The sequence below is a fragment of the Halichoerus grypus genome, chromosome 4 (assembly GCF_964656455.1).
Source record: "Halichoerus grypus chromosome 4, mHalGry1.hap1.1, whole genome shotgun sequence".
Lineage (NCBI taxonomy): Eukaryota > Metazoa > Chordata > Mammalia > Carnivora > Phocidae > Halichoerus > Halichoerus grypus.
Window position 1 is genome coordinate 162,391,019 of NC_135715.1, and position 26,512 is coordinate 162,417,530.

Here is a 26,512-nt window from a genome sequence, read left to right on the forward strand (position 1 = left end):
TTTCTGATTCCAAGCCCAAGGGCTCTTTCCACTACAGTACACTGACTCTTTGATAATAAAATAGAATCTTGGAGGACTATAGCAGTGGTAGGCATCTTTTTCTTAAGCTGTTGTTTTATAATAAACATACATTAAACAGCAATTACTATTATAACAATTATAATAGCTTTGCAAAATGTCATCAAGTATAAACCACACTTCAAGTTTTTTAATCATGTGAAACTCATATTAATTCAAGGGCTTCAAATAGCCTAAGAATAAAATGAAGAAACTCTCTTAATCATTGTGACATTGCTATATCTGGTAATATATTCCTTCTGTAGTGATTTTAAAACTTAGTTCAGAAGGATCCTGACAAATTTTAAATGTAGAAAAAATAAGAAAGTTAATTAAGACATTTTAAAAATACCATTTCCTCCTTTTTAAAATACTAAAATAGCAGGAAAAAAGTTCCATCTACTTACCTCAGTAATTGGTTGCCCCTGATGTGCCAAATCCAGTTCTTGAGGGCGTGTTACTTTATCAATATCCAAAGAGTCCATGCTGGAGGTTGCAGAGGTGATGCTGGAACGAGAGGAGTTACTAATAGAGCGCACTTCAGCATCGCTCACTGTGCCTGCTGATGCTGTTCTTCTGTGCTGATTAGTTACTGAAGGCTTAGTATCCTCTAGTACAGATTGCTGAGCAGCCTCATCCATGCTCAAGGAAGCCTGTTCTAACTGTGCAGTGATGTCATCCAGGGAGTAGTTGGCATGTGATGGTTTAGTTATCCTGTTAGATGAAGACAATCCTTTCAAAGTGCCATGTTTTGATGTATGTCGGCTGGCAGGTAATTTCTGAGTGGGTTTTGTTTCTGTGATTTGACGCTTACTATTTCCTGCACCAATACTGCTGAGCTCCTGCTCTATGGAGCAAAGATCGGCCATCAGGGCATCCAGATCCACAGTTTCTCCCTGATTCAGAGCTTCTGCAATGAACAATACATACATGATGTTTCCAGGATAGATTGAATCAGAATTTACACATTCTATTATAAATCTGTCAATGAATGAAGGGGTAAGAAGCAAAGAAATTTATCCTATTGGGCCTAAAGCCTATTGAATATATTATTTCTAAGAGTTTTTTGTTTTAAATTCACAGAGAAATTTTTAGAAGCAACTAGTCCATCTTTTAAGATTTGTAGTAATCAGTGGAGAATAAAATTATGAGTTGAAAGATTAAAAATAATGCAAAAATCATATACTGTCCTATGGTTTTAACCACATCCCCCATGCAACTTTTCACCACAGGCTCTATATTATTAATATGATCAGTGCCATGGTAGAGTTGTTAATACTTAAAGAGCTGAGAGCATAGAGAGAAAAATGCAAAGCCTAAAAAATTACAGATTATGATGTCAATTCCAAATATTAGAAAGTTCATTAGGTAGAATACAATAAATAAAGGCCAGAGGGGCTGATTTAAAACTAATTAACAAGTAATTTCACTGGACTTTATTCCAATGAAAATACAACAGTGCAAGTAGGTTTGTCATGAGGTACCACTTGAGTATGTACTTTGTCAATTATTAGTAACTAGAAAACTATTTTAGTTATGTTCCAGTTCAGTTTTTTTCTGTGATCATTTGAATTAGTAATAAAATGCACAAACCAAGAAATACAAGAACTCACTCAAGTTATGCATGTAGTTTTTATATTGAGCTACTTGGAACTGTAGCTGCATTGCTTCTGCATTATATAATTTAGTATACTAAATATATATTTAGTATACTATCTTACATTTTACTTCCAATTACATCTTACCATTCAAGTTGTATATGGAGAAGCGATAAGAAAAATTGGCCATATTTGTTTCCTGACGAAGAGGAGATCTTTTTACTGGTTCCACGGGCTTGTCAGAATCCAAACTCTAAAGAAAGTTTAATAAGTCATATTATTTTTAGGCTTCAATTATAAAAAAGATAAAGCTTGTTATTTGATTAGGTGAACTGCCATATAATAGTTAATAAAACCAAAGTCCTTCTAGTTTTAAGGACAAGTAAAACGATGGTTTTATTGGTTATAGTTTTATTATTTTGGTTATAGTTTTTCAATTTTTAGATAATATGCTTATTACTTAAGGCATTTAAGACCATCCTAGTTTGGATTGAATGTCTTTCCAAATACATCAAGTATAGTGACTGAGCTCATTTTACATAAATTCACTATTAGCTAAATATATGAATATGGGCAAGGTAAGATATAAAATACAAAGGATCAATGAAGAGAATTCTGTTATCTCTTTCCTCAGAGGGATTTGTTTTTGGTCCAGCATAGTCTCATTCTTGGCATGAAGTACCCTGAAGATAAGGCATAATTCTGGACTCAAAATGTGTAGATCCAAGATCAGTTTTTTTCTTTGTATTTATGTATTTTATTAAAATTTTTTTTCATCTTAATTCTAGTTAATTTATACTACTATATTAATTTCAGGTGTACAATACACTGATTCCACGATTCTATACATTATTCAGTGCTCATACCATTCCCCCTGCCCTCTGTTAACCATCAATTTGTTCTCTATAGTATACAGCCTGTTTTTTTAGTGTTTTTTTGTTTTGTTTTGTTTTTGGCTTTTTTTAACGATATACTTGGATCCCTTTCTCTCTCTCTCTTTTTTTTTGTAAGATTTATTTTATTTATTTGACAGAGAGAGAGAAAGACAGCACAAGCAGGGGGAGCTGCAGGCAGAGGGAGAGGGAGAAGGAGGCTCCTCGCTGAGCAAGGAGCCTGATGCGGGGCTCAATCCCAGGACCCTGGGATCGTGACCTGAGCTGAAGGCAGATGCTAAACTGACTGAGACACCCAGGTGCCCTGGATCCCTTTCTTTTTATTCTTTGCATACCTATTACTGGTTTTTGATTTGTATATTAGGTTTGTATATAACATCTGCATATAGCAGTCTATATTAAGTTGATGGTCACTTAAGTTTGAACCCACTCTTTACTTCTTTCCCCCTCACGATTTAGGTATATGGTACCATACTTTACATCCTTTTACTTTGTGAATCCCTTGACTGATTTTTAGAAATATACTTATTTTACTGCTTTTGTGTTTCCTACTTTTCTTACTCTTATTTATGGCTTTCCACTCAGAGAGTCCCCTTTAATATTTCTTACAGTCCTGCTTAATGGTCATGAATTCCTTTAACTTTTGTCTGGGCAACTCTTTATCTCCCCTTCTATTCTGAACGACAGCCTTGCTGGATAGAGTATTCTTGGTTGCGGGTTTTTTCCTTTCAGCACTTTGAACATATCATGCCACTCCCTTCTGGCCTACAAAGTTTCCACTGAAAAATCAGCTGACAGCTTATGGGGTTTCCCTTGCTTGCAACTGTTTTCTCTTGCTGCTTTTCAAATTCTATCTTTATCGCTACTTTTTGCAATTTTAATTACTATATATCTTGGTGTGGACCTCCTTGGATTGACTTTGTTGGGGCTCTTTGTGCCTCCTAGATCTGGATTTTTGTTTCCGTCCCCAGATTTTAAAAGTTTTCAGCTATTATTTCTTCAAATAAGTTTTCTGCCCCCCTTTCTCTTCTTCTGGGATCCCTAAAATGCAATGTTACTATACTTGATGGTGTCAGAGTTCCCGAAGTCTATTTTCATTTTGTATTATTACTTTTTCTCTCTTCTATTCAGCTTGATTGATTTCTATTATTCTGTCCTCCAGGTAACTGACCTGTTCTACTGCTTCTAGTCTACTATTTATTCCATATATCTTACATTTCAGTTATTGGATTCTTCATCTCTGATTGGTTTTTATTTTTTCTATCTCTTTGTTGAGGATCTCACTGAGATCCTCCATTCTTTTCTCAAGTCCAGTGAGTATCTCTATGACCACTGCTTTAAATTCTCTATCAGTCATATTATTTACCTGTTTTATTTAGCTCTCTTGCTGTGACTGTGTCCTGTTCCAACCCCACTGATTTTTAAAGTTCCAGGTGTTAAGTCCCACTGACTGTAAGAACAAAGGAAAATTCAGCCCTGCTAGTTTTCAAAGCCAAATGTTATGGGGATACACCTTCCCCATGCAGGCTCCCTTGTCTGAGTCTGTTTCTCTCCCCTCTCTGTGCCCAGGATGCCCCTCCTTCGTGTCTTTGTCTTGGATGTGGCTTCTTCTCTACATTTAGCTGTGGAAAGTTTGTTCTCCTAGTCTTTAGGTCATTTTCTGGGTTATTACATTGATGTGGGGATTGTCTAGCTGTATTCATGAGATACAAAGTGAGGTGAGAATCTTCCTACTCTGCCAACTTCCCTGGAAGTCCCAAGACCCAAGATCTTAACAGAGAGTGGCTACAACTTCAGACAATGATGGAATATCCTTGTTCTTCTCAAGCTCTATTAAGATGAGGACAAACTGTAACCCAGCTGTGATACTGCCTATGATAAGTCTAGAATTATACTGTAGATTCAGGACAGAGTATCTTGTAAGTTATCTCACTACCTTTTTAAATGACACTTTTCCTCTCTAACCTTTCTACAATAAAGAATATAAGATGCTTATAACAGAGAAATTCAGGGAAAAGGTCTGTAGTTAGTGTTTAAATAAACTTACAAATATTAAGAATAGCCTTTTAAAACTTTCATTTCTATTTATAATTATCAAATTGATTTCAAATAAAAAAGAATGCTGGATAGTCTGTAGAATCATCGAATTAGATTACATTGGTGCCTTCTTTATTCATTTGTCTCAAGATAAAAGGAATCCATTCAGATAGTGTCCAACCAGTTTTTGAAGCTATCATATGAAGGGGATCCACAATAATTCACTGCCTTTTTTCAAAGTTTCACAAAATAGGAAATTCTTCAACCTCAAATCCTGTAGTCTTCTGCTGCAATTTAAGTCCTAATGCTTCTCTCAGTGGAAATGAAAAATAATAGGTAGGTTTAATATTTTCTGTAAAATAACTTGAATATAATTGAGGACATATTAAGAGTCTATCTATTTACCAGTTCAAATAAACATACTTGTTATAATTATCTGCTGTGCCCACAGTGCTGGGGGAACAAAAAAAATAGTAAGAAATACTCCTTGACACCAAGAAATTGGTAACCTAGGTGGGTGGTTTTTAAACTTTTTTTGGTGGGGGGCAATTATCATGAGAATTTGGTAAAAGCTCTGAACCTTCTTCCAGGAAAATGCACACACACAAAAAAACTTTATAATGATTTTAAAAGATTCACCAACCACTTAAAATGTAAACTCAATTTAATATAAAGTTGAAAATCCCATTAACATGGTATGTGTGATATGGGTGGATGCACAGATGACACTTCGTAGTAAACTAAAATAACAAAACAAACTTGAGATTTTAGCCACTAATAAAGTACATAAAATATTTTTTGAAAACATACGAAGTGTTAAAAAGCAACTTGTTAGCAGTGAGCCACCATTACACAATGGTTAATCTGTTTTGTCTCTAAAGACAGATTTATACAACTAAAAAAACAAAAACAAAAACAGTCACAGCATTAGTTTACAAGCCAACATTTTTGGTGAGTGACTCTTCACATTATAAGGCAAGGAATTTAAAATACTGGGAAGAATATAAGTACCAAACCAGTAGAAAAGCCATCTGCAGTGAAATAGTGTAGAGTTACTATTCCATCTTTTTTAAACCTAAGATCCAATAAAACAAGATTAAAAAAGCTTTGCCATGGTTTTAAAATGCAGCCAGAAATGAAATTTTGTAAGTATTCTAGAATTATGTAATAGAAAATACTTGCATGTGAGGATATTACTTATGTTGTAAAATGTAGTAAATATTCACATTTATTAAGTTACGGAATAGGATTTGCTGAAATTTAGACTTTTAGATTTTGGGTTTTAAACCTTTTTAGCCAGCAGTCTCAGTTTACAAAACAGATTTTAAATAATCCCTCTAGAGGAACAGAATCTTTTGTCACAGGTATTTTTTTGTTTTTAGACTCCTTTAAATAACCACATAAGATAATACTTCGTGTTCTAGAGGTACCATTCATTTACCTGTTAACGTTTTGGACATTTTCCCTTTACAGTAGTATTTAAAAATGGAACCTATATCCATATCCCTATGTGTACACAGTAAACTTTTAGCACACAGTGATGATTTAAAATCTTCGAACAATTTTTCAAGCCACTATTTCTGACCTGAGTGAGTTTGTCTAGCTCCCCTAGCCAGGCTCCAAACATTTTGTCCAGGTCCTGATCTTCCTTATCACTGTCTTCTTCAGCACCATGGTCAATTTCTTCATCTGATAACTGATCCATCTGAAATATAGACATTTGGGTAGAATGAAGTTTAACAGGTTAAACTTGAAAAATTATGCAGCACATGTATATTGTAACTCTCTGGAGTGAAACCTTCCAAACTAGAGATTATATTATGCAAGGAAATTAGAAGTCATTAATGGAGACAACGCTGACAAGTGAGTAGGAATGAGTAATTAAGTCTCAAATTTTTAGGAAATTGTGAAAGAAAAGAATGTATCAGATTTTGACCAGAATCGCAAGTAACAATAATTTTAAAATTGCAGAGCCCTCCCATTAATCAGAGGATATTATAGTAGTGCAGTTTTCTCCACTAACATCCTGTTAACACCCCAAAAACTACAGATAATTTCAAGACTTCAATCCAGCACATTATTATCTCACTTACTCTGTAACAGTCTATTTACATACAAATAAGTATAACTTGCAAAACCTTAGTCCAAAAAGCACTTCAGAGAAAAGACAAAATTTTTAATCTAGTTTAGTCTGTTGAATTAGTTCCTCCTCTTATAGTGTTCTTTCTACCTTACTTTCTCATCAGTTCTGACAAAATCCAAGGAACCAGAACTGAAATAAACTTTAGAAAACCAGAATTGAAAACTTTAAATTCAAATACAAAATTTCCTGTATGTGGTGACTTTTCAAGTATAAATCCTTGAAAGAAGAGATTATTTTCTTTCTTCTCATTAATAATGTGTTATCTGACATGGAACCTGCATATTGTTTTGTGAAGGGAAGAAAAGATTACACAAAACAAAGTAAGATCAGTGAATGACCAGATACTTAAAGTTCTTAAAGTAAGATTAATCTGATTAATATAAAATATTTCAATATTAAAGACAATCCCTGAGAATCTTTTTTAAAATTCCAGTATAGTTAACATACAGTATTATATTAGTTTCAGGCATACAATGTAGTGATTCAACAATTCCATACATCACCCAGTGCTCATCATAACAAGTGCACTCCTTAATCCCCATCACCTCTTTCACGCATCCCCTCACCCACCTCCCCTCTGGTAACTATCAGTTTGTTCTCTATAGCTAAGAGTCTGTTTCTTGGTTTGTCTCTCTCTGAGAAATCTTTAGTAAAGCCTACCTTTGCTTAAAGCAACATATTCCAAAGTAATCTGACCACAAATCCTTTCCCTTCAACTTGGAATAATACCTATTAACTTTCCCAAGGACACAATGAATATGATCATTCTATATTCCATGCTCTTGACTCACATTTCTGAAACACAAATTTTGTTCCAGTGGATCTAGGCAATATTTGGAATACTACCTGCCTATTGGTTTAAACAATTCCTCAGAGATTAAAGATATCCTTAATCTTAAATAAGAATCTGTACACATATTACACCTCCAAAGCAACAATCAACAATCAACAAAAGTAATTGCGATCCTTAAAATGTGGTTATGAGCTATGTGAGGAATTTAATTATCTAACGGGATGTCATGAAGCTAAATGTTAAACCTTATTTTACTATATAAAATTTCACAGAATGGGTCAAATAATGTTGCAAAATCAATCTGAACTGGGACGCTTAGGTGGCTCAGTTAGTTAAGCATCTGCCTTTGGCTCAGGTCATGATCCTGGGGTCCTGGGATGAAGTCCCACATCGGGCTCCTTGCTCAGTGGGGAGCCTGCTTCTTCCTCTGCCTGTCACTCCCCCTGCTTGTGCTCTGTCTCTCTAACAAATAAATAAAATCTTTAAAAAAAAAAAATCAAACTGAACTTAGTTCTAACAAATGGAAAATCAGATCATATCCCATTTAATCACTTAAGGGAAAACTTAATACTACAAAGGATCACAGTTTATTAATATCTCTAATGTAAACTGTTAATTCTCATTTCTTAATTTTACTCTCAAAGCATGTATAAATCAGGGAATTCTCTTGACAAATGGAAAATATATCCACCAATTCCCCAAATCATACATTTGACTCTTAAAGAGATTTGGTTTTTTTAATTCGTTTGTGTTAATACTAGTTCTAGGATTTTTATTCATTAATGAACTATTTACAGAACTATCTCAATAGAAATCTGATATCGTACTTCACTGTTCTACCCAGGAAAACAAAATGTTAGTGCAAAAAAAAACTCTCATCTGACCAGGTAACTTAATTACTCAAATGACAGTTGCTAGTTTGAGAATATCTAGGAGTAGGAATATCCAGCCTTCGTAATGAAGGCCAACAAGCAACAGAACTGGGAATTTTAAAAGTCAACTTCCTCTTCCTCCCTAATCTTTAAAACTAAACACACTGGAATAACCCAGAAGCTAAAATATTCTAGGAGGAATTCTGCTTTGAGATAATGATACTAATGCCTGCACTTCCCTTCTGAGCACATATTATAATCTCCCATAAGGAAGCTATACTGGAAAGAATGAAATAGGAATATAATTTTGCATATAGTTTTTCAGAGCATAAGCAAAACAGTTCAAAATGAATGGGTTTTTTAAATTATTACGGTGCTAAATGGAACTATAGACTCCACATCAAAGACTGCTGGGTTTTTTGAGCTTTTCCTATTCAAACCCAATAATTACTTGGATTTTTAAGTATCTCTTTAAATATTTTCATTAATAGTTTTATTTTATCTAGACTACTGCAGATCAAAGTAGAGGAAAATATGGCTAGGGAGTAATAACAGAGAGTCATAAAATAAATGGAAATTCTGAAGCAACTATTTGACTTTTACTATTTATGTAATCTTTGCCAATTTTTTCCATCCTTGAATTTGTCACCATGTGGGTTATTTTATAAAAATTAAGACACTTATGGGGCACCTGGGTGGCTCAGTTGGTTGAGCGACTGCCTTCAGCTCAGGTCATGATCCCGGAGTCCTGGGATCGAGTCCCGCATCAGGCTCCCTGCTCAGCAGGGAGTCTGCTTCTCCCTCTGACCCTCCCCCCTCTCATGTGCTCTCTCTCTCTCACTCTCTCTCTCTCAAATTAAAAAAAAAAAAAAAAAATCTTAAAAAAAAAAAATTAAGACACTTATTCAGAGACTTTTCCAAAAAAACTTAGGTCCTACAACATTTCTAAACAGATCTACACCCTAAAACAGCATTCTTCCTTCTCTAGAAGCTGAAGTTGATCCTTATTCTCCTACACCCAAAAATGGCATCATTTCTGATTATTACACACACCAAATGAGAGCACCCCAAAAAATTTTCTTATAGGCTCTGTACTGTTAAAGTCAGCAAATCTGGTACAGTAATTCATCCTCTATTATATATTGATGCCTGTCTCCAATTGGATCACAATTCTAAATCTGAATTTCCCCAACATAACGCCCCGACTAGAAATGACAACAGCAGAAACTGCAAATAAAATAATACAATAGTCAACTGTCCCTCCAAAGGGAAAAAAAAAATTAAGGAAAAGAAAATAGAACTTATGAATCTTATTTTTAAAATAATTTGGATTTAAAAGAATAGCTTCTAATGTGATGCTTTTCCTTAATGATGTGGAAATAGGCCCAAAGAAACTATAATACATACTAGACCAAATACTATTAAATTATTCTATTACTTTTAGATTAGGTACTTTCAGAGGGGGGGGATATATTAAAGTTTCACTTTAATTCTCTGCTCCATTACATCTGAGGGAAACTATGTCCTGAAAGAATAAATGTACCCTAACACAAATGAAAAGGTTTATTCCCCAAAGGGCACACTTAATGAATATAGAATAAAATCCACGTCAGTGGCAGATCAAGAAAGCCCTGGGTGATCCCGGCCTTCAGGGACCTCTCTGATCTTTCGTCCCACTCTTCCTTCAAGCCACACTGTCCTGCCTGTTGTTCCTTGGAGCAGGTTGGGAGTGGAAAGGGTGTGAATTCTGTTTTGAAGATAGATTGAGGGATGCCAGTAAATATCCAACTGGAAAAAAAATGAGGAAGGGTTATTAGGACTCAGGTAATGAGAAGGTTTAGTTAGCCTGATTATTTCAAAATCATATGTTTATTACAGAATAATCACAGATTGCAGGGAATAATGACTGAACTAATATTTTAAGCTAATTTACACTTATTTTTTTCATAAAGTAAAAACAGAAATAATGGTGGAATGATCCTCCACTGTTTATATGCTGGTTGGTTTCATTTCACACTAACATTCAATAATTGTGCTTCAATATTACAGGTTAAAGCTTACATATGGCGGGGCGCCTGGATGGCTCATTCGGTTAAGCGTCTGCCTTAGGCTCAGGTCATGATCCCAGCATCCAGGGATTGTCCTGGGATGGAGCCCCCACATCAGGCTCCATGCTCAGCAGGAAGCCTGCTTCTCCCTCTCCCTCTGCCTGCCAGTCTGCCTACTTGTGATCTCTCTCTCTAATAAGTGAATAAAATCTTTAAAAAAAAAAAAAGCTCCACTACATATAACAAAACTATCCATTTAGTATGCTTTAGTATGAAACAGTATTATTTCCACTATATATATATGTATTTTTAAGATTTAATTTATTTATTTGACAGAGAGAGAGAGAGACAGCGAGAGAGGGAACACAAGCAGGGGGAGTGGGAGAGGGAGAAGCAGGCTTCCTGCGGAGCAGGGAGCCCAATGCGGGGCTCGATCCCAGGACCCCGGTCTCATGACCTGAGCCGAAGGCAGACACTTAACGACTGAGCCACCCAGGCGCCCTCCACTATATTTTCTATGAAGTTACTCATTCAAGCATATTTTCCCTATTAGCCTTCCTCTTGGGAGATATTTTGGTTTACTATTCAATTTCCTCACTGTGAGACAGAATGGTGACATTTATCAAGAAGGCTGGGCTTAAGAGTATATATTCCAGGTAGGGGAAATTATAAAGAGCAAAGGAGAAAATCTGTGTTTATAAAACTGTCATGAGATTGACTCAAATAAGACAAGAGGAAAAAGTGAGATTTAAAAGTCAAGGACTAAGGTCATATAGATAACCTTGAAAGCCAAGTCTGTTCTCTTCCCCAGAAGGCAACCATATTTTTAAACACAGAAGTGAAGGGGTAGGGAGAGAAATACTATTTTAGTCTAAAATAGAAATACTATTTTAGACACAATACCTGTGTAAGAGTTACTAGAGAAGAGAAAGACCAATAGAAGGCTACTGTAAATATTATGTAGAGATAATTATAGAAATGGAAATTGAAGTCCTCAAAGGAACTACAACTTACGCAAGTCACCTAGAGAGTGGCAAGAAAAATACATGGTAATGAATGAGGGTGCCTTATTTATTACTGAACTCCTTTTGTTCCTTTAACAATTCAAAAATATTTTTTTGTAAAAATAAGTATACTTAAAACCACATGAAAACTGAGAATGCAGGAGGAGGTGCAAAGCTGCCACTATAGCATTTCTCTGGGTCTAACAGGCTCAATATTCCAAAGAGGCAAGAGAAGCTTTGATTTAATATTTGCTGTACATCTACTATGTGCCAGAAACTGGGGGAATAGAGATGGACATGATAGGCTCTGTCTTTAAGGAATATATAATCTAGGGACGCCTGGGTGGCTCAGGCAGGGTCCTGGGATCAATTCCTCCCATCTGGCTCCTTGCTCAGCGGGGAGCCTGCTTCTCCCTCTGCTGGCTCCTCCCCCTGCTTGTGCTCTCTCTGACAAATAAATAAAATCTTAAAAAAAAAAAAAAAGGAATATATAATCTAGTAGGGGACAGACAAGGGAACCAACAATGATAAAACAGTGTTAAGTGCTTTAACAGAGGTATGTTATGTGACTGTGGTTTAACTTAGTTTGAGGAGAGAAGAAAGGGATGATGCTTCAGTCCAGACCTGAAGAATGAATGTGCAAGGCAGAGAAAGGGAAGGCTGTTTTAGGTGGAGGGACCAGTATGTGGAAGGGTATAAAGCTGTGACAAAGTAAGACATGTTGAGAACTCTAATGACTTAACATTTCTAATGCATAAGATGTGTGGTGTAGACCCATGGAAAAATGGGGCTGGAGAGGAATTAGGGGCAAAATTATAAGCCATATCAAAGAGTTTGGCCTTGATGCTGTATGGCAAGGTATTCCCAATTGTGGTCTACTAAGGACCTACATCAAAATTATCTGGGGTGCTTCTTGTAAAGTCAGTTTTAAAAATGGCCTGTTCAAGATCTACCAAATACTAATTTCCAGGGTCCTGGGACATTTTTAACAAGTCACCCCAGGTATTCCTTATGTCTACTGAAGTCTGACAACTGCTGCAGTGTGTTGTGTTATAATTACTGGGAGGACTTGCAAGACAAAATTAAAGCAGTTTCACACAACCACAATTTGGCTGAAGGCGAAATAAGACATGTACTCCCAAAGCCCATTAAGAAATTAGGCAGTGACAAGATCCCTTCACCAACATACCCTCGTTACCACAGTTCCATGCTTCTTCTGAGAGTTATTCATTTAGATATAATTTTTAGTTCTTTATGCCCAGTTATGTTTCAGTAACTCTATCACAAAAACAGTTTTTGAAAAAATTCCTTTGCTGCTCTACTCTGATAATTCCAAAGAAAAACAGGCATTAGAGAAGGGAGGCTGGCTATAAAGACTTCCAGGTTCAAGGAATGCCCCCAACTGTGCAAGATACAACTCTTGCAAAATAAAGGAGGAAGGAAACCTAAATCAGACAAAAGAAACAGTAAGAAAAAAACTCTGTTAAAATTAGTAAGGCACAAAAAGAGGAAGAAGACTCATCAAAAGGAGGAGGGAGGAAGTCAGAGCAGAGAATGAAAAGGAGAGAAATAGGACACGATATAATATAAAATGAAGTGAGAACTGTGGGGGATGAAGGGCCATTAACTATTCATCTGACTAGGGCACCCAGAGAGAGGTGTGGTTGATTTACTTTCCTCTTGACCTACAACTCTTCAACACAGAACACAGTTCTGCTGTGAACTAAATGGCATCATTTGTAAACTGCCCAAATGGAAACTGGGAATTTAATGAACCAACTGAATTTATACGAGTTCTTTACAGAATCAAGATATTAAGTGTGTTGTATATACAACATTTTCCTCAGGTTTTATCTTTTAATTTTGGATGGTCTTTTTTCGTTTTTTTGTTTTTTTTTTTAAAGATACTGCTAAAAGTTTTATTTTTTTAAGTTATCAAATGTGTAAATTCTTTTCCGGGCCAACTGTTGCACTGTTTTGGTCAGTAAATTCTTCTTGACTCAGAAATCAGATAAATGTTTTTGTAAATTTTTAGTTTTATTTTATTAGTCATTCTTTTCTGTAGTTATTACACTTAACATAGGTAGCTTAGTTTGGCATTAGAGAACCGTAAATTGATTTTTCCCAAAATTTAATTCTTTTAAATTTATATATTTATCTTCTATATATACACCAGGTTCTTTTTCTGAGGATCCTTTTCCATTGTGTGCCTATTCTTAAATAAACATCACTTTGTATTTTATTAATTTATAGAGCATTTAAGTAAAAAAAAAAAAAAAAGTCAAAAGATGCTTTTTGTAAATCGATCACTGAAGTTTTCTCTGTTAAGGTTAGTGGTCCTCCACAGAAATGGCCCAAGTTTTACTTAGGGTCTAACACTTGCCTACAAACAGCATTATGTCAAGTATTGTACAGGATACAAAGAAGGCAAAAAAACACATTCTATGATTACAAAGAACATTAATCCTAACTGTAGGAGAGATGGTAAACATTGAAGTATCTTGATTAAAAAATTCTCTAAGAAAAAAGTTCCTTTTGTAGGCCTGTGCATGAAGCAAATTTAAAGGAAGCTATGGTCTCTGAAGTGTTGAAAGAGGACTGAGAAGGAAGCAACTTGTTATTCCAAGGCTTCATAGGAGCAATCTGAGTAAACTGGCCACCAGGAAACTTGTATGACCTAGTCCTCTGGGAGTGAGCTGACATAACTAAGTTTTGTAGTTTCTACATGGAACGAAACCTCCCTAGTAAACAAGAGAGGTGTACTATTTGTGGGCTGGCCATCTTTCCTTACCCAGAGGAAAAAGAAATACTAGGGGAGGTGATTCACCCCTTATGCTAACTCCTTTATTTGTGTTTCAGTTTTTGACAACCCAAGATGTAACTAACACATCCTGTTCATTATCATGTACGTTAACTCTAAGATTACTAAAGATCACATAAGGAAGCATAAAAACAAACAAGATAAATCAAATCAAGGTGATTTGTTAATGTTTTCTTTATCAAGCACTTCAATGCACCCCTGGCAAAGGAATTCCTTTCACAGAATAATGAACCATATCTGTTTCTTTATTTACATTGGATTTTTCATTATATTGGATATTGCTAATCTATTAAACCCCAAACAGGAACGCCTTATCTAAAGTGAAAAAACCAATCTAAGTTCAATGGTCTACAAAGAAACTCCTAACATTCCTAATAAATAAGAAGTTCTAATGATCAATCTTATAATTACGAATTACACAGTATAGCATAAACCATAATCTGAAATCACAGAGCAACTAAAAAAAACCCAATGAACCAATAAACAAAAACAAATAATAGTAGTAAGTGTAATATTCTTTTGTTTATATTCCACCTTTTCAAGTTCAAGAACTGTGAGAGAATACATTTCTGTTGTTTTAAACCACCCAGTGTGGTGAGTTGTTATAGCAGTCCTAGGAAACACATACAGTCACTATAAGTTATCTGTAGAAATGGGGCTTCCATGACTGCTTCCAGAGATGTTCATCTTGCTTATTCTGCTCCACACTTGGGACTTTTCTGGCTATACTACCTACATACCAGTTATCTATGGGGATAGCTGATATTGTGCATGTACTCTCCAGCTTCAACTGGAGGGAGAGTGCTAGACAGTAGTAGCATGTGGCTTAGGAGCCATTTGGGCTATACTTTGAATCATCATTATGAACTCAAGGTTTCAAAGAGATAGAGGAAATACAGGAGGGGTAGAAATAAAGATAGATATATGTTTATGTGTGTTTGTAGGTAGGTCCACTCAAAGGGCCTAGTAGCAATGACACTCCAGTAGCAATTACCATACCTAGCACCCAGTTTTTGGTTTCTAAATACATATTCTACCTAAAAAGTAACCAGGAACCCTTGGAGTAATGATTCAAGCGTTGGGGCTGGGGAAAAATAAGATGGGATCCTAGAATATCTTCTTGCGCTAGGAAGTGCTCAATAAAGATGGGGACATGTCATAAGGACATAGAAACCAGCCTGAAGGAGATCCATAGAGCCTAATATGGGACAATTTAAGCATCAAAATCATTTATGACAGGAAGAAACGATAACCCATTGAATAAAATAAGAATCCACGAACCCATACTGATATAAATAAATACATGGGAAAGAAAGCTCTTCCTCATAGGATGCCAATGAATTAATACAGATGAAATGACAGAAGATCACCATTTGCAACCATTGTAATAACTGATTCAGGTAAGAATCATTGATAGACGCTAAACCTTATGGGTAAAAATTTGATAAGACTATTTACAAATTGTCAAAATATCTCCCCACAAATTACTGGGTGACACTGCCTTAACCAAGTGATAAAATTTAATTGGGGCAAACCCAAATCACATACTTCCTGAGAAATTATGCACTGAGAAGATACATTATCATTTTGTGGTATTCCTGACAAAATACATTACCTGAATCAAATCATAAGACATTTTACAAAATAACTGGCCTATGGTTAAAAAACGCAAAGGTCAAGAACACAAAGGCTGAGGATGTGTTCCAGTTTAAAGGAAACCAAAGAGACATGACAACTAAATGCAATGCTTGATCTTGGACTGGATCTTGGACGCGGAGAAAATACGTAAACATATAAACATAGCTATAAAGAACATTATTGGGACAATTGCCAAAATTTGACTAGGGCTGTGGATTAGATCACAGTATTATAGCGATGTTGTATTTCCTAATTTTGATAATACTACTGTAGTTATGTAAGACAGTATCTGTGCCCTTAGGAAACATGCACTGAAGAATTTAGTCATAAAAGGGCACAATGTCTGCAACTCACTTTCAAATGGCTCAGAAAAAAAAGGTATGTGTGTATGTGAGTGTGTGTAAATACATATAAAGGGAGAGAGGAATAATAATTAGACAAAAAGTAAACAATAAGTGAATCTAGGTAAAGGGAATGTGGGAGTTGTTTATACTCTTCTTACAACTTTTCTGTAAGTTTCAAATTATACGAAAATAAATTTAGAAAGAGGGAGGGAGGGAGGGTGGAAGGGGAGATAAAGTCTGCCCTCAGGAAATTGTAGTTTAGTTAGGAAAACACAGTATGTCAACTAATGCATCATTTAAAATTCAGAAATAAACTTAAAGGAAAAAAAAACCATACAGGCTGAAAAACATTCTTACCAAATAAAATAATGCAGTTTAAGGTCCCTGAAAAACAACTGCATATTTCTCCAACACATGATTTTTATTATTGTATGCATGTATTACCATTCCTAAATTGCATTTGCCTGTTTACTCAGTTAACGTTTTTGGCTTATTCTGGTCATCATAAAATTAGTTTTAATGCAAATAAAAGCTTACCACTTTAGAAAAATAACTACTCATCAGATAATTCTTTCACAGAGGCAAAGACAATCATTTCTAACCTTCCCATGAAAAAACCAAGTAACTGAGTAAAAAAAAAAAAAAAAATTGGTTAATGTCACACCAGGTCAGGAAGAAATGAGAATTCATTCTAAATCAAAAACTAGTACACTTGACCCGTGCACAACACAGGTTGAACTGAGTGGTTCCATTTTTATACAGATTTTTAAGATAAATACAGTATTATAAATGTATTTTTTCTTCCTTATGATTTTTTTAATAACATTTTCTTTTCTCTAGCTTACTTTATTGTAAGAATACAGTATATAATACACGTAACATACAAAGTGTGTGTTAATCAACTGTTTACATTAGTGATAAGGCTTCTGGTCAATAGTAGGCCATTAGTTACATTTTGGGGGAGTCAAAAGTTATACTCAGACTTTTCACTGCATTGGGGTCGGCACCCCTAGTCCCTGCATTGTTCAAAGGTCAACTGTATTTAATCAAATAAGAAGGCTTAAGCTAAATAAAGACTTCAAGATGGGTTTTCAAGTTGCTTTAAGAATTTTGTTATTAAATGTGAGAACAAATGGAGTAAGACACTTGTACCTTGCATTATTCATTAAATATTCCCTGACCTCTTGCCTAACATCCAGATGGCAAGTGCCAGAGTTGACCAAATATCCCCTATCCAACAAAGCTGAAATGTCTGCTTTGTTTCATCTATCTCATAAACATAAAAATCCTAGGAAAGGCACTTATAACACATTGCTGATAGAAGATACATTCAATTTAGTCCCCCATACAATCAAACAATCCATCTAAATAAAAGTCACATCACACTGTAATTATCACAGAGCAATTCATCAATGTCAGCACCAGAAGGCTCAACTATTTTTCTGTGCCTTTGCCCTCTTTCTTATTTTAGTGACTACTGTCTTGGCTCAGATCCACACTATACTGTCCTCAGATTATACTAGCAACTTCCTAACTTACCTATCTTTTCATAATCCATCACTGTCAAACTAATCTTCCTTAAAAACTTTTTTCATGCCATGATTCTGCTCGAACACCGACAAGGGTTCCCCATGACATTCTGAATTAAGTACAAACTCTTCACCAAATGATTTCACAGCCTCTCTGACATGGCCTCAACCCGAATTTTCAACCTTATCTTCTACCCTTCAAACAACCTAAACTACTTAGGTATTCTCAAAAAACAAGCCGAGCTTTCTTAACTTGGTCTTTGTTCATGTTTTCAACCTGACTGCAACATCTCAACCTGTCAAAAGAACCAGAGAATACATTTCTCTCTCTCCCTAAAATCCCACTAAAATGACAGTAAACAATTACAAGAGGGAATAAACTCAAAGGCAATGAAACTAGAGATGGCAAAAGCATCCACAGATCAGAGATTCTGGCAAATTTCTGGAAGACAGAAACAGGTAGAAACAGGGAGATGAACCAGAGCAGGAGCCATCAAAGCAAGCATTTTCATTCAATATTTATTCAACAAATATACATTAAGCACACACTATGTGCCAAACACTGTTCTGGAAGTTCAGGTTATAGTTACAAAGGTGACAAACAAGGGATCTGCTAACAATAAACTTAGATTCTAGTCAAGGTAGAGAAATATTAAACAACAAAAACAAAACAAGTAAGACCCATGACAACTGTGGTGGTAATTAAATTAGGATTGTATGGAAAGTGACAGAGTAGCTGTCACAGTAGACTGGATGTACAGAGAAGGCCTCTTTAAGTAGTGATATTTAAACTGAGATATGAGTGACAAGAAGGAATCAGACATGCACAGATCAGAGAGAAGAGAATTCCAAGTAGAGGGTACAAGTCTGGTGTGTCAGGGAACAGAAAGAAAAATTAGTCTGATAGGAAGAGAGGGCCAGATCATTCAAGGATTTGTAAACCAAGAAACAGAGTTTGGTTTTTATTCTAAAGAAGCCCTCTCGAGGGCAATGAGAAGCCATCCCTCACATCCCTTCTGCTGCAGCAGAAGTGGGGAGCATTCTTGGAGTTAGAAAGAGATGGGCAAAGGAATATAAGTGGGAAAAAGAATGCAGGACAAGAGCCAGTATTCCCCACACTGGCACTCCCAGGGAAATTCTGGCATTTGCTTCCGGGTTAATGAAACGAAAAAAAACAAATCTCTCGAGTATAATGCCTTCAGGAGTCAGGTGACCAATATAAATACCAGCAGTAGATAGGGAGTGGTACAGCCTGAAAACTAGAGGGCACAACCTCAGCTAAAAACACTCAAAGTTTTAAAAAAGTTTATTCTAGAATCAGATAGTGAAGTTGTACAACCTTGTAAATAAGTTTTAAAAAAATGTTGTATATGTGTATTATATCTCAATTAAAAAAAAAACTAAAGAAAAGTTTAAGCATAACTGCTAAACAAAAGAGTTAGATGCTACTTCCTCCAAGAGGACTATGAACTTTGTACCTCTCTATGGCACTTAGAGCAAATCAGCTTTATATTATGTGGTGGTTATTTGTGCACTTGCCTTATCACCCTCCACACCCAACTAGGTTGCAGATTCAGAAGAGAGACCATATGCTTCTCATTTGTCACCCCACACCAAAGAGACATATTCTTTCTTCATCTGAATTTCAACTTTTTTCTGCTAAACATTTCTAAGATGACTCCGAACTTAAGATGACATCTAATTTCAGAGGACTCAAAGCTAAAGGTGAAGAAAGAAAGAAAGAAAGAAAGAAAGAAAGAAAGAAAGAAAGAAGAAAGAAAGAAAGGAAGAAAGGCTAATTTCGCCAATTCTCAATAAATGCTAATTTCAAGTAACCAAAACATTTAAAATTAATTTCCCTATCAACAGAGGAATGGTTTTAAAAAAAGTCAAAGAAATTTCTACAATGCACTTTGGTTTTGGCAGAATTTTTGATAATATTTCTATAAGGCTATCTGTTTCTAGGGATAGGATTTGACTCAATAGCTGTATTAATAATACAACTCTCCTAAAAAGTAACAAGTGAGTAATACTAAGGGTTCCTGTACAAAACAGAAACCTAACTCAAACTAATTTTAAACAAAGAATCTAATCAAATTCAAAGTATAAGGAAATTTATCAATATGTTTATCACATTATATCTCTTCTCTCAACTTTCTTCAACTCCCTTTCTCTCCTTTCCAAGGTTTCATTCCAAAATGCTGTACGCCTGTTCTGCAACCTGCTTTATTATCTCCATTTCTTTAGATTTTTCTCTTCGCAATCTGTCAATCTTTTTTCTCCCCATATCCGTGAAAGAAGCTACTCTCAATTCCTAAATTTCACACAATTGCTAAAATAGACTTTTAGAATTAGCCAGAACTCTGAATTCACATAATTGCTAAAATAGATTTTCAGAATTAGCCAGAACTCTTAATAGAAACTCAAGGTTGGGGAGAAATCACTTTACTAGTAAATCCCACATACAGTAGTAGTTCTTCCTCCATCTTTGTATATCAGTATTTTATTCTGGCAGGTCAGAAATTCAACCAGAGATGGCTCATTATTTCTGACATTAACCAGCCACAAATAGAAATGGTAATATTTAATGGTCAAGAATTGCTTTGGGTGAAAAGATAGGGCAAATAGTTACTGAAATTTTCAGAATGAGTTTAGTTTGTAGGGTGTTTAAATAACAAATGCTAAAACATCCCCTAAAATTTTAACACAAACTGGTTAACAAGAAAACTCAAGTTGGGGCACCTGGGTGGCTCAGTCAGTTGAGCCTCTGACTCTTGATCTCAGCTTAGGTCTTGATCTCAGGGTTGTGAGTTCAAGCCCTATACTGGGCTCCATACTGTGTGTGGAGCCCACTTAAGAAGAAGAAAAAAAAAAAGAAAACGCAAGTATATCTTTTCTTTTTATGCCCTATGTTTGAATTAGTAAAGACAGAACCTTCATTACCTTATACTACTGGAAGTGTTCATTTAAAGAAAGTCTGCAAGATCTTCCTAGCCCAAGCCATCTAGGACTAAACAAGGAGTCAGGAGAGACTGGAAATTCTTATTCCACCACTAACTAACTACAACTTCAGGCTAAATCATTTCAATCCGTAGTTCTCATTTTCTTAATATGCAAAAGAAAAGATGGACTAGCAAATCCAAAGGTCTCCCCCAACTCCTTCCAGACCATCTTTGTCTGAAGTTCTACTTCTTAATTACTGACTAGTCTAAATAGTCTTAGGGAACTCAGTGACTCCATCAAGCATAACAACATTCATATTATAGGGATCTCAGAAGAAGAAGAGAGAAAAGGGGACACAAAACTTATTTGAAGAAATAATAGCTGCAAACTTCCCACATCTGGGGAAAGAAACAAAAACCCAGATCCAGGAGGCACAAAGAGCCCCCAGCAACATCAATCCAAGGAGGTCCACACCAAGATACACAGTAATTAAAATCGCAAAAAGTAGTGATAAAGACAGAATTTTAAAAGCAGCAAGAGAAAAGGAGACAGTTACATACAAGGGGAAACCCCATAAGGCATTCAGCTGATTTTTTTTCAGCAGAAACTTTGCAAACCAGAAGAGAGTGGCATGATATATTCAAAGTGCTGAAAGCAAAAAACCTGCAACAAAGAATACTCTCTCCAGCAAGGCTGTTGTTCAGGAAAGAAGGACAGAGTTCCCCAGACAAACAAAAGTTAAAGGAATTCATGACCATTAAGCAGACCTACAAGAAATGTTAAAGGTGACTCTTTGAGTGGAAAGACCATAAATAGGAGTAAGAAAAGTAGGAAGCACAAAAGCAGTAAAATAAGTATACTTCTAAAAATCAGTCAAGGGATTCACAAAATAAAAGATATAAAGTATGACACCATATACCTAAATCGTGAGGGGGAGAGGAGGAAAGAATGGGTTCAAACTTAAGTGACCATCAACTTAATATAGACTGCTATATGCAGAAGATGTTATATACAAACCTAATACACAAATAAAAAACCAGTAACAGATAAAGAATAAAGGGATCTGGCATGCCTGGTTGGCTCAGTCGTTAGCGTCTGCCTTCGGCTCAGGTCATGATCCCAGGGTCCTGGGATCGAGCCCCACATCAGGCTCCCTGTTCCCCGGGAAGCCTGCTTCTCCCTCTCCCACTCCCCCTGCTTGTGTTCCCTCTCTCGCTGTGTCTCTCTCTGTCAAATAAATACAATCTTTAAAAAAATAAAATAAAAAAAATAAGGGGATCCAAGTATATCGCTAAAGAAAGCCAACAAACCATGAAAGAGAGCAAGAGAAGTATCAGAGAAAATCTATAGAAACAACCACAAAACAAGTAACAAAATGGCAATAAATACATATCTATAATTATGAGCGTAAATGGACTAAATGCTCCAATCAAAAGAGACAGGGTGGGTAAAAAACAAGACCCATCTATATGCTGCCTACAAGAGACTCCGTTCAGACTGAAAGACACCTGCATTTTGAAAGTAAGGAGATGGAGAAACACTTAACATGCAAATGGATGTTAAAAGAAAGCTGGGGTAGCAATACTTATATCAGAAAAATAGACTTTAAAACAAAGACTAACAAGAGATCAAAAAGGACACTATATAAAAGGGACAATCCAACAAGAGGATATAACAACTGTGAATATTTATGCATCCAATATGGGAGGATACAAATACATAAAACAGTAATAACAAACATAAAGGAAATAATTAACAGTAATAAAATAATAGTAGGGGACTTTAATACCCCACTTACATCAATGAACAGATCATCCAAGGAGAAAATCAACAAGGAAACAAGTAGCTTTCAATGACACTGAACCAGATGGACTTAACATACATATTTAGAACATTCCATCCTAAAACAGAATACACATTCTTTTCAAGTGCACATGGAACAGTCTTCAGAACAGATCACATATGAAGTCACAAAACAAGTCTCAACAAATTAAAAAAAAACTGCAGTCATATCATGCATCTTTTCTCACCACAATGCTATAAAACTAGAAATCAACCACAAGAAAAAAATCTGGAAAGAGCACAAATACATGGAGGTTAAATAACATGCTACTAAACAATGAATGGGTTAACCAAGAAATCAAAGAAATCAAAAATTACACAGAAACAAATGAAAATGAAAACACAATGGTCCAAAATCTTTGGGATGCAGCAAAAGTGGTTCTAAGGGGGAAGATTATAGCAATACAGGCCTACCTCAAGAAGAAAAATCTCAAACAATTTAACCTTACACTTTAAAGAGCTAGTAAAAGAAGAACAAACAAAACCCAAAACCAGTAAAAAGAAGGAAATAATAAAGGCTAGAGCAGAAATAACTGATACAGAAACTAAAGAAACAACAGAACAGGTCAATGAAACCAGGACCTGGTTTCTTGAAAAGATCAAAAAAACTGATAAACCTCTAGCCACACTCATCAAAACAACAAAATCACTAAGAGGAGAAATAACAACCGACACCAATTGTAAGAGAATATTACGAAAATTTATATGCCAATAAATTGTACAACTTAGAAGAAATGGATCAATTCTTAGAAACATATAACCTACCAAAGCTAAAACAGGAATAGAAAATTTCAACAGACCAATTATAAGTACTGAAATTCATTCAGTAATCAAAAAACTCCCAACAAACCAAAGTCTAGGACCACACATCTTCACAGGCAAATTCTAGCAAACATTTAAAGAAGAGTTAATACCTATTCTTCTCAAACTATTCCAAAAAATAGAAGAGGAAAGAAAACTTCCAAATTCATTCTATGAGGCCAGTTTCATCCTGATACCAAAACCATATAAATACACCACACAAAAAAAGACAACTACAGACCAGTATCTCTCATGAATACAGATACAAAAATCCTCAAGAAACTACTAGCAAACCGAATCCAACAATACATTAAAAAAATCACCTGCCATGATCAAGTGGGACTTATTCCCAGGATACAACTGTGGTTCAATATTTGCAAAAACAATGAAAGTGATACAATCAATATGAGAAAAGATAAAAACCATACGATCATTTCAAAGGATGAAGAAAAAGCATTTGACAAAGTACAACATCCCTTTATGATAAAAAACCTCTGTAAAGTAGGTCTAGAGAGAACACACCTCAACATAATAAAGGCCTTATATGAAAAACCCACAGCAAACATTATACTCAATGGTGAAAAACTGAGAGCTTTTCCTCTAAGGTCAGGAACAAGACAAGGATTTACAATCTCACTACTTTTATTCAACATAGAATTGAATCCCTAGCTGCAGCAATTAGACAACATGAAAGGAAATTAAAAAAAAAAAAAAAAGAAAGAAAGAAAAGGCATCCAAACTGGTAAGGAGAAGTAAAACTCTTAATATTTGCAGATGACATATAATATAGAAAAACCTAGACTCCACCAAAAAACTACTAGAACTCATAAATGAATTCAGTAAAGTTGCAGATAAAAAAATCAATATACAGAAATCTACTGCATTCCTATACACTAATAATGAAGCAGTAGAAAATGAAACTAAGAAAACATCCAAATTACAACTGCACCAAAAATGATAAGATACCTAGAAATAAATTTAACCAAAGAGGTGAAAGGCCTGTACTCTGAAAATTATAAAATACTGATGAAAGAAATTCAAGACAACACTAAGAAATGGAAAAAGACATTCCGTGCACATAGGTTGGGAGAACAAATGTTGTTAAAATGTCTATACTACCCAAAGCAATCTACAGATTTAATGCAATTCCTATCAAAATACCAAACGCAGTTTTCACAGAACTAGAACAAACAATCCTAAAATTCGTATGTAATCACAAAGGACCCTTAACAGCCAAAGCAATCTTGAAAAAGAAAAAGACTGGAGGTATCACAATCCCAGACTTCAAATTACATTACAAAGTGGTAGTAATTAAAACAGTATGGTACTGGCATAAAAACACATAGATCAATGGAATAGAAAACCCAGAAATAAGCCTACAATTATATGGTCAATTAATCTTCAACAAAGCAGGAAAGACTATCCAATAGGAAAATGACTATCTCTTCAAGTCGTGTTGGGAAAACTGAACAACTACCTGCAAAAGAATGAAACTGGACCACTTTCTTACAACATACAGAAAAATAAACTCAAAATGGATTAAAGATCTAAATGTGAGACCTAAAACCTGAAAGGAGAGCACAGGCAGTAATTTTTCCGACATCAGCTGTAGCAACATCTTTCTAGATATTGTCTCCTGAGGCAAGGGAAATAAAAGCAAAAATAAACTATTGGAACTTCATCAAAATGTAAAGTTTTTGCACAGTGAAGGAAACAATCAACAAAACTAAAAGGCAACCTACAGAATGGGAGAATATATTTGTAAATGACATCTAATAAAGGACTAGTATCCAAAATGTATAAGGAACTGATACAACAGCCAAAAAAACAATTAACCCAATTAAAAAATGGGCAGAAGACATGAACAGACATTTCTCCAAAGACAACATCCAGATGGCCAACACACACATGAAAAGATGCTCAACATCACTCAACAGGGAAATACAAAAGAAAATTATAATGAGATATCACCTCACACCTGTCAGTATAGCTAAAATTAAAAATACAAGAAACAAGTGTTAGTGAGGATGTGGAGAAAAAAGGAACCCTCTTGCACTATTGGTGGGAATGCAAACTGGTGCAGCCACTGTAGGTTCCTCAAAAAATTAAAAATAGGACTACCCCATAAGCCAGTAATTACACTACTGGGTATTTACCCCCAAAATACAAAAACACTAATTCAAAGGGATACATACACCCCTATATTTACTGCAGCATCATTTACGATAGCCAAACTATGGAAGCAGTCTAAATGTCCATCGAATGACGAATGGATAAAGAAGAATGATGAATGGTATATACATACAATGGAATATTATGTAGCCATAAAAAAGAATGAAATATTGCCATTTGCAACAACATGGATAAAGACAGCAAGTATAATGCTAAGCAAAATAAGTCAGAGGAAGTCAAATACCGTATGATTTCACTCGTATGTGGAATTTAAGTAACAAAACAAACAAGGTGTTCCAAGCGAATTCTTAGGTTAAAAAGTTAGCTTTCCTTTTTGGTTAAAAATAAAGCCAGATTTGGGTTTCTCTATAATAAAAAAAGAATACCAATTTAGGATAGCTGTTACCTGCGTGCTTCTCTCTCAGAAAACCAGAAAGAACAAAGCTTAATTACTATTTGGGAATATTAACAATTCTAGGTTCAAGCAGAATTAACTCTACTTATTTGTACTAAAAAAAAAAAAGTAATTTTCACCTAAGAATATTATTACCTTTTTTTTTTTTAAGATTTTATTTATTTATTTGATAGAGAGAGACACAGCGAGAGAGGGAACACAAGCAGGGGGAGTGGGAGAGGGAGAAGCAGGCTTCCTGCGGAGCAGGGAGCCCGATGCGGGGCTCGATCCCAGGACCCTGGGATCATGACCTGAGCAGACGCTTAACGACTGAGCCACCCAGGCGCCCCAAAAAGATTACTACTTTTTAACAAGAAATAATATTGTTCATTCAACAAATGCTTAATGAAATACTACCAGGAATTGGGCACTGTGCTGATAAGTTACAGGGAATACAGCTATTTAGAGGGTTAAATATGGTCCCTGCCCTTAGGCAATTTTATTAAAATCTCCAACAATAGAACAGAACTTTTATGTCATTTATATATTTTAAGATTTTTGTTCATTTATTTGACAGAGAGAG

General features: G+C 35.3%; 1 protein-coding gene across 7 annotated transcripts in view; it reads right to left on the bottom strand.

Moving 5' to 3' along the window:
- RAPH1 (Ras association (RalGDS/AF-6) and pleckstrin homology domains 1) overlaps positions 1–26,512 on the bottom strand; it is a 91,965-nt gene that overhangs the window by 52,344 nt on the left and 13,109 nt on the right. For all 7 annotated transcript variants that reach the window (XM_078071217.1, XM_078071216.1, XM_078071218.1 and 4 more), the window contains exons 2-4: positions 6,171–6,290; positions 1,803–1,908; positions 465–967 (exon numbers count right to left, since the gene is read on the bottom strand). In XM_078071217.1, the coding sequence (XP_077927343.1) occupies positions 465–967; positions 1,803–1,908; positions 6,171–6,290 (729 nt within the window). The remainder of the gene's footprint in view (positions 1–464; positions 968–1,802; positions 1,909–6,170; positions 6,291–26,512) is intronic.